At 29.2% G+C, this 7,860-nt stretch overlaps 2 protein-coding genes across 5 annotated transcripts in view; one reads left to right on the plus strand and one right to left on the minus strand.

Moving 5' to 3' along the window:
- Positions 1-5,109, minus strand: part of LOC106677811 (ADP-ribosylation factor-like protein 13B) — a 21,920-nt gene extending 16,811 nt beyond the window's left edge. For 2 of the 4 annotated variants that reach the window (XR_010842901.1, XM_067045486.1), the window contains exons 1-5: positions 4,969-5,109; positions 4,641-4,877; positions 3,576-3,646; positions 2,403-2,536; positions 644-759 (exon numbers count right to left, since the gene is read on the minus strand). Coding sequence is in view for 3 of the 4 variants with exons in the window: in XM_067045486.1 (XP_066901587.1) it covers positions 644-759; positions 2,403-2,536; positions 3,576-3,646; positions 4,641-4,687 (368 nt within the window). In the remaining variant the exon portion in view is untranslated. Of the gene's footprint in view, positions 1-643; positions 760-2,402; positions 2,537-3,575; positions 3,647-4,640; positions 4,878-4,935 lie in introns of all 4 variants that reach the window. The other 2 variants (XM_014415949.2, XM_067045487.1) reach the window with 2 other exon arrangements.
- Positions 5,047-7,860, plus strand: part of LOC106677812 (UPF0389 protein CG9231) — a 15,504-nt gene continuing 12,690 nt past the window's right edge. The window contains exons 1-2 of the mRNA XM_014415951.2: positions 5,047-5,314; positions 5,453-5,546. Coding sequence (XP_014271437.1) covers positions 5,161-5,314; positions 5,453-5,546 — 248 coding nt within the window. The 5' untranslated portion in view covers positions 5,047-5,160. The remainder of the gene's footprint in view (positions 5,315-5,452; positions 5,547-7,860) is intronic.

The raw sequence follows: 7,860 nt of genomic DNA on the forward strand, positions 1-7,860 counted from the left end.
GAAAATTACTTTTTTAATAAATTAACTATTTGTGAATATGTTAATGATAAGTTGTTCTTATCGGTTTTTAAGTTGACGGAAGAAGGCTCTAATTGGATATAGAGGCTTTCAGAGATTCAAGTTCAAACATCTAAATAATATAATTAATAAGTTAATATAATTTTTCCTCTCTCCTGCACTATTTTTTTTTTCTATTTAACACACCTTTACAGCCTCTTCCTCCAATTTGAGTTAGGGTGTTGACACTTAGAATGTCAACTGGGTTGGTATTAGTGAAGCACCTTTTGCGGATCTAAACTATTTTTTCTCTCTCCTACCCGATTATTTACTTCAAGGTTTTTGAGTACTAATGAAACAAAATCACTTTTTATCTTTTTTCTAACCAAAAATTAGGAAGAAACAAGAACTTAGTGACAAATGAGGATCAGCTGTAAAGGTCACAATTTTGATCATAACGTGAAGTAAATACCTCAACTACAAAGAAAAAATACTAACTTATTAAATTTAAATGATAATCCAAAGTTCAGGTAAAAGATAAAAAGTATATTTTTACAATTATAGCTTCTAACTTATACGATGCAGTGTTGTGCATAGTAAAAGTATGTGCTTCAGTGTTTTACGTTTTTGAGGGGGAGTAACTTACACCAACACAGGCTTTCCAGCCAATTTATCATTCCTAAGTAAATTTTCTAATTCTTGTTTACATTCTTCAACTCTTGATATGTCGCTAGCGTCCACAACAAATATCACCCCATGGACCTGTTTTTTTGTTTTTTAAAAACATCAAAGATATTAAAATCATTTGTAAAATATGAACAGTAGCTAAATTACTAAATTAAATATTTACTAATACCATAAAAACAAAGATTATTCATCTATAGTACCTCAGTTTTAACTTTCAGATCTTTCGAAGGAAAGAGGCACTACAACCATTTTTGAAATATATACGCTTGACTGTTACTGTCTAGCTCTAATATGATCAGTAAATTAAAAAAAAATTGGTGCAGTGCCTATATCACACTACTTTAACTTAAAACCATGTATAAGTCCCCAAATTTTGTGTAGAATGGTGGGCTTGGGTTGAAGTAACTTTTTTTTTTTTTATTAAATAAACAAAACAAAATCTAAAGAACAGGGATGGCGAAAATTATGAACAAAATTTTTTTTATGTTTCTGCTGTTGTAAAAATTTGTATTTTAGGATTTCTTGAGGTAGAAATACAACAGTTTTTCCTCCTTTATTTATTCATAAAATTCTGTAATATTTTGTATGTATACATTGTTTATAATTACTAACTATATGAAGTTTTTTTTAAGGTGATTTTCAAAGGCTTTACATCATAGGTAATTTCCAAAGTCTTTAAATGGGTAATTTCAGTTTAATTTAGAGTAAAATACATGATAGCAAACTGGTATATTTTTATATAAACAGGCAAAGTTCCTAATTTGCAGGTGAACTGTTCCCTAAGTATGCCTGGGATTAAAGAAACCGTCAATACAGAAATGGAATATTTTTTAAAGTTAAAAAATTATTTAATAAAACAAGATTTAATAAGAGATTTTTTACAATGTTAACAATTATTATCAGGCTTAGGCAATGGTTTGATGAATCTTAGGAATATAAACAGGTCACTAAGGCATGAACTGTCAAACATTTATAATTTTATGATAAGTGGTAAAAAGACTCTTTTTCATGTACACACTTATTTTCCTTAGTTTTTATTCGACATCGCAAATCTTGAACTAAGTAAAAGAGACTTATACTATTTTCACTCAAAATTATTTTGACAAATGAAAAGATAAAGCAATAAAACAAAAGATTTGGAAATGTTAAAACACCTTTCATCAGGAACCATAGAATACCGAGTAATCTAGCAGCGTTTTGCCAAAGAACTTTCAGTCAATAGGCAATAAGGGTTGTTCATTTATGCCTACTTTGATACTTGTCTGTTATAAAAATATAATATATTGTATATTTTAAAAAACATGAATACAGAAATTTTCAGCCATGAATATAAGATGTAGTTACAATTTTTCAATTGTGAAAATGTGATTCATGAAATTGTGAATAAGGAACTTTGACTATACCTCAAAACCATTCCAAAGATGTTCACTTTTTTTTTCTTTTATTCAAATGGTCACACTAGAGGAACTAATTATGACAGCAAAACTACTTTCATTTTTATTTTCTTTAGAACATAGAAAACTCCACATTGGCAATTATAATAAACTTTTAATAATAATAAACTTTAAAAAAATTTAATTAGAATGTATGTGAAATAATTATGTTGGTATGAAATACAGCATGTTAACAGTAACTCATTCTAAAAGCATGGTTCTTACTATAGAATTGTTTGTAAAACAATATAAATATTATGTACTTTTAGAAAAAAATAATATTACATCACAAAAATATGAATTCCACAGCGCTCTTATTTGACACCCTCCTCCAAGGTCATAAATCATAACTGAGTAGCCTCGATGTTTAAGAGTTATACAAGAGAACCCAACAGTTGGTATTGCATCTTGCACGAATTCTGAAACAATTTATTTTTAAAAGAATATTTTGTATATTTTTACTTATTAATAAAATATATTACAGTAACAAAACAGAACCTCATAAAAATACTAAATGAAAAAAATATTACTAAATATTTTATGTAGAATACTTTTTTTATAAAATAACCACGTCAAAAATCATATGAACTAACTGCAAGAATAAAGCAAAATAGAAAATAATTGAATTTTTGGTGGAATCATATTTAAATAAAGCAGGAAAGAAACGTTTTCTAACAATGTAAGGTTGGTTAGAATTATGTTTATAATCATTGGAAATTTTTTTACTATTTTTAAATTGAAAGGATGCTATATTTTTAAAATATTATGTTTTAATGTTACCCAGGAGTGCAACAAAGGTGCAGATTGCTATGGGCCTTAAATAAAGGCTTTGTCAAAAGAAAATAGGCAAGGAAGGAGCATGAGCCAAAGTCAACCTTAATACCATTATTTGCATATTCCTCTAAGTCTTGAGCAATAAAAACAAAAAAAGGACAATGGATAAGTGATACTGAAGAAGGTGGAAGGCAGAACCAGATGGGACTGCATACTGCATACTGCATTAAGGATCAGTTTTGTTGTGAATCCCATACAAACCGTAATACTCTGAATTAAGATGGTTTGGCCATCACCACAGAATGATCATGTCGCAGGTGAGTATAGTGAGCCCGAGATAGAAACAATGTGGCCAAGTGGTAGAGCAAGAAACACAAGAGAGCAGAGCATTAAGGAAGCCTTATGTAAGAGGAACCCAAATTGGGAAGAAAGAAAAGTGGTATAGAACATAGATGCATGGAGATGGCTCTATAAGCAGGAACGTCACACTATTATATAGTAAAGAGATAGATTATAATAATGATGATGATGATCTTACATAATAGCTCACAATCTATATCGGTGACTAATTAGAAAATTTTTGAGTGTTGATAGTCACAAATATATATTCATTAACCATATCTAATTATATTCTATGCTATTATTTGTAAAAATCTTCACTTGAAAAAGATAAAATTAAATTACCACCAGCCAATCCTCTAGCAGCAGTAGTTTTTCCAGCATTGTCTAATCCAACCAAGAGCAACACTATCTTCCTAAAACATATTGAGTACAAACATGAAAGGAAATATTCTTTGAAAATGTAATAAACTTTAAACTAATGAAGAAATAAAGGTTTATTATTTACACTTATCTGAACATCTTCTAAATTAAGAAAAACAAATGGTGTAAATAATTTAAATTAATAAATATGAAAAATTTACCATACTGAGCTCATAATCTAGTGGTATCTTTTATGTTTATCCCCAATCTGGCCATATTTGGCATACAATGTGGTAAACGAACAGGTTACCAACCTATTCTTCTACTTATTTTAGAGTAGGAAGACCGAGATTCATTCCGTGGGTCAGTAACGAAATAAATTTCAACCAACCCAGGCCGGAATCAAACTGGCACCACTTGAGGATTGAAGTTGCGAAGGTGACACCTTAACACTACAGGCCACAACAGCTTTAAACTAGAGCATCAGTTCCTTAACCTATCTTGCCACGGCACCATCCTCTTGCTTAAAAAATTTGTGGCACTCTTATAGGGTTAAAAAAAAATGTTGCACAATTATCTTAAGAGTAGTTGAACATAAAGGAAAAAATGAAAAACGGTGCAAAGTAAATGCTCGAAAGCACTGTATATTGATGATTTTTTAAATATTTTGAGAAAGAGGCATTTGCTAGCAGCACTCATGCATACACTTGAGGCACCAAAGGGCACCACTTTGGGAATGGCTGTGTTGGAGAGGATCCAGATGTCAACAGCACTCCTTCCTAAGAAATAATTCAATTTCTAATATCTTGGATATATCGCTTAGTAAAGAGCACTTTCATACTTGCAGTATCTCAAAAAAATATTGATAATTCTCCCATTTATTCTCTTGCAACATTGTTTACATGAAACTATGAGCCCAACAGTGGGAAAACAGCAGTATGCAGATGTTATAATTTACCAAAAGATAATTATTCAATATATATATGCTAAGTAGGCATCTCATAAATTATATGGCAAGACAACTGAGGTTAACTATCAACACTATACCTATTATTATTCCTCTGAGGAAAGATGCAGCAGCAACAGTCTCCCATATCATAATCATTTTAAGACATCAGCAAACACATAAATTTTTATTTGCCATTCAGAATACTTTATAAGCATGAATTACAAAAAATTATTGAATAAACACAAAGATGATTCATTTTAAAAAGACAATATTAGCGGCACAGTGAAGAGATATGGCGAGGTTTTACTGCTGTTTCCCGCTTCTAAGGCCCGTTGCTATATACACAAAACAAATTAAAAATCCAGCATTATTAAATCGATAAAATTTACATACAAACAGAAAAAGCATAAAATCACTCGTGATTACCATTATTTATCTTTCACAATGATTTGTTTCGTTTTGAGTGAAGTTCCAAGAGCAAATGACAGAAGATGTCATAAAAATAACCTGGCTGTAGAAACCTGTCTGCATTTTTTATCTGATAAGAAGATAATTGTTGTACCCTTGACTACAGTCTTCAGTCGTTTCTCGAATGTTCTAGTTGTCACATAGTTCATCATGTCCATTTTTTTTTCTCGATTTTCTCCAAGGATTAAAGTCCTCTCTTCACTTCATAAAAATCTATTTGTGTCATCTCGACTATGTACTTCAAAATCCGCTGTTGAAACTAAAACTCAAGAAGTCCCACCACCTGGACATTACATGGATTTGTGTAAGTAAATAATTATTTTTACATAGAAAAAAAAAATTTTTGTAGTAACAGTTTACTAGAAGAATGTTTTTTAATCATAATTTTTTTTTCAATCTCTTTTTTTTTTGTCATCTTGTGACTGTTGTATTTTGTCAACAGTAAGGAAGACTCACAGACCAAATAATTTAGAGAGAAAAATTCTTGTGTGGACTGGCCGGTTTAAAAATGATGGAGAGATTCCTCCTGAAATTCCGTAAGATTCCATCCCATTTGTTCTAAGATTTAAGTGTTTGTTGAATGATTGAAGGCTTGAGGAATCTCAGCAGCAATGAGTTTCTACAAAAATCATTAAATTCCTATTTATTAATTTTAACAATTATAATATAATTTGAAAATTGAGACTATCAATAATGAAAAATATCGATAGATTGTGCATTAATTTATTTTTTGGAACACATTTTTTCTCAAATTGTAACAAAATATTAATTCAAATACTCATACACAGATTTTTGTCTGTTTCGACGATAAAGCTATGCTTAGCATATTTTTATAAACAATGAAATCTGAAAAAATAAAAAATGTATACTTCTATGCTGTAAAATAGCTATCATGTTTAGTGAACCTAAAGGTTCAACAAAAATATTATTAAAAATTTTTATTGACATTCTGCCATTGGACTCTATTAAAATCTAAACTAGTCGTAATTTAATCCTTCTTGAACATTACCCATCAGTTCATTTCTAATTGATTACAATATTGTTAATTCACAAATAATATACACATTATTAATCTATATGGATATTATCTTTAGTTAACTTAACTGAATTAACGATATTACTGTTCAAAACTAGTTCCAGAGACAGGAAATTCAAACACCTTATACAGAGTGCTACCAGTTGGTCTGACCTCTACAAATAATCTGTTGGGTGTGTTTATTTATCCTATTTGAACAGTCTAAAGTCAACAGCTAAGATCTAATTAAAGCAGATTTAATAATAGTAAAATTAGTAATTTTAATTTTTTGAAATTCCTATGGCTAGAGTTTGTTTTGTATATTAGTACTGAATCAATGTTTACCATATCTTGTAGAATTATATGAAATCTCTATTTAGGAAATAAAATTGACAAATTATTTCTGTATTGAATACTAGTTTATTAAATAGAAATTCAGTTGTAAATTTTAATCTTAGAACTTTAATTTTGTAATGGATGTACTGGCATTTATAATCCATTTCAAGATTGGTCATGCGAAATTCCAAGGTTTGATAATTGATCCTGTTCGGTACTCTTTTATCAATTAACTTTTTTTAAGACCTTGGATTTATTATGGACCATGTTATGTACTAATGTACTATGTCATTAAGAAGAAGTGTTTTCTTATGGGATAATATATATATCCAATTTTGCATTATATGCAGGATGCAGCTCTCTGTATTTTTTCATAGAGAATAGACCATGAAGCCAACTATTTAACCATTGCAATTAAAAAAAAAAATTGTTCAAGAACTTTAATTGATGGAAAATAAAAGCTAATAAAGGACAAACTGAAGTTATCCTGTTTACTAAATGGAGATCTAACATATGCAGAGCATGGTTAAATTATAGAATGGTAACAAAGTAAATATTCTAGTGTACAGTTCATTTCGTCATGTATGAATAACGGTTCGAATGTCTTCCAAATTGTGTCTTCTGAGAAGTTAAAGCTTCCTGACGTAACATGAGGAAAACCCGACGTTGATTCAATCTTAGAACCGACTTCTTAGAATTTTTTTCCAAGTATAGTATTTCCTCGTTTGAAGTCATGATATATATTTATTTGGGCTGTCTTACGTCAAACCAGGTATCTCTTGATGTAATGTGAATTCTACAATGTTATAATTTCCTACTTAATAATTTTAAAAAATCTAGCTATTACTGCATTACCAATAGTTTAGGAACTGTACTAATCATTAAAAAAAAAAAATTATACACTTTTAAGTACCCTAGATTCGATAAGGTTCTTATTAAATTAAGTCTTGCTCTACAGTTTTTATGAAAGGCGAAAATTTTAAACAAATTATTTTTATTTTGCTAAAAAAATTCGTATCAAGAATATCAACTTTTTTCTTACTTAAAATGCTACAGTTTATCAAAAGATAGCTAAATCGTTTGTAGATTACTGCTTTGGAATGGGAGCTATAGATTATTTCCGATTTCACGGTCTTTTTTATTACTCGTTTTAGCTGGTCGAGTAAAAATAGTTTTCGTCTTTAATTAAACTTAAATTCTATAATATTTTGTATTTGTTCATTGTTATACTGTTAACAATTTAGCAATGGTTATTTATTTCAAATAAACAAAATTAAAGATACTTTAAAAAAATATTTTTTAGAAATTAATTATTTAAGCCCAGTGCCTGAAAATGAGGCTGAGACATATCTGATATTAAAGACTACATTATTGTACATTGATTTATTGAGTTCAATGATATTTGTTTTAAAATTTCTGAGAAAATATTGAAATAGTGTAAAATCGATGGAATAAAGCTGTACGATTGTTACGAAAAAGTTACTGTATCCCAGGTATAT

Source organism: Halyomorpha halys, unplaced genomic scaffold (genome assembly GCF_000696795.3).
Source record: "Halyomorpha halys isolate HHAL.00 unplaced genomic scaffold, Hhal_1.1 Scaffold109.1, whole genome shotgun sequence".
NCBI lineage: Eukaryota > Metazoa > Arthropoda > Insecta > Hemiptera > Pentatomidae > Halyomorpha > Halyomorpha halys.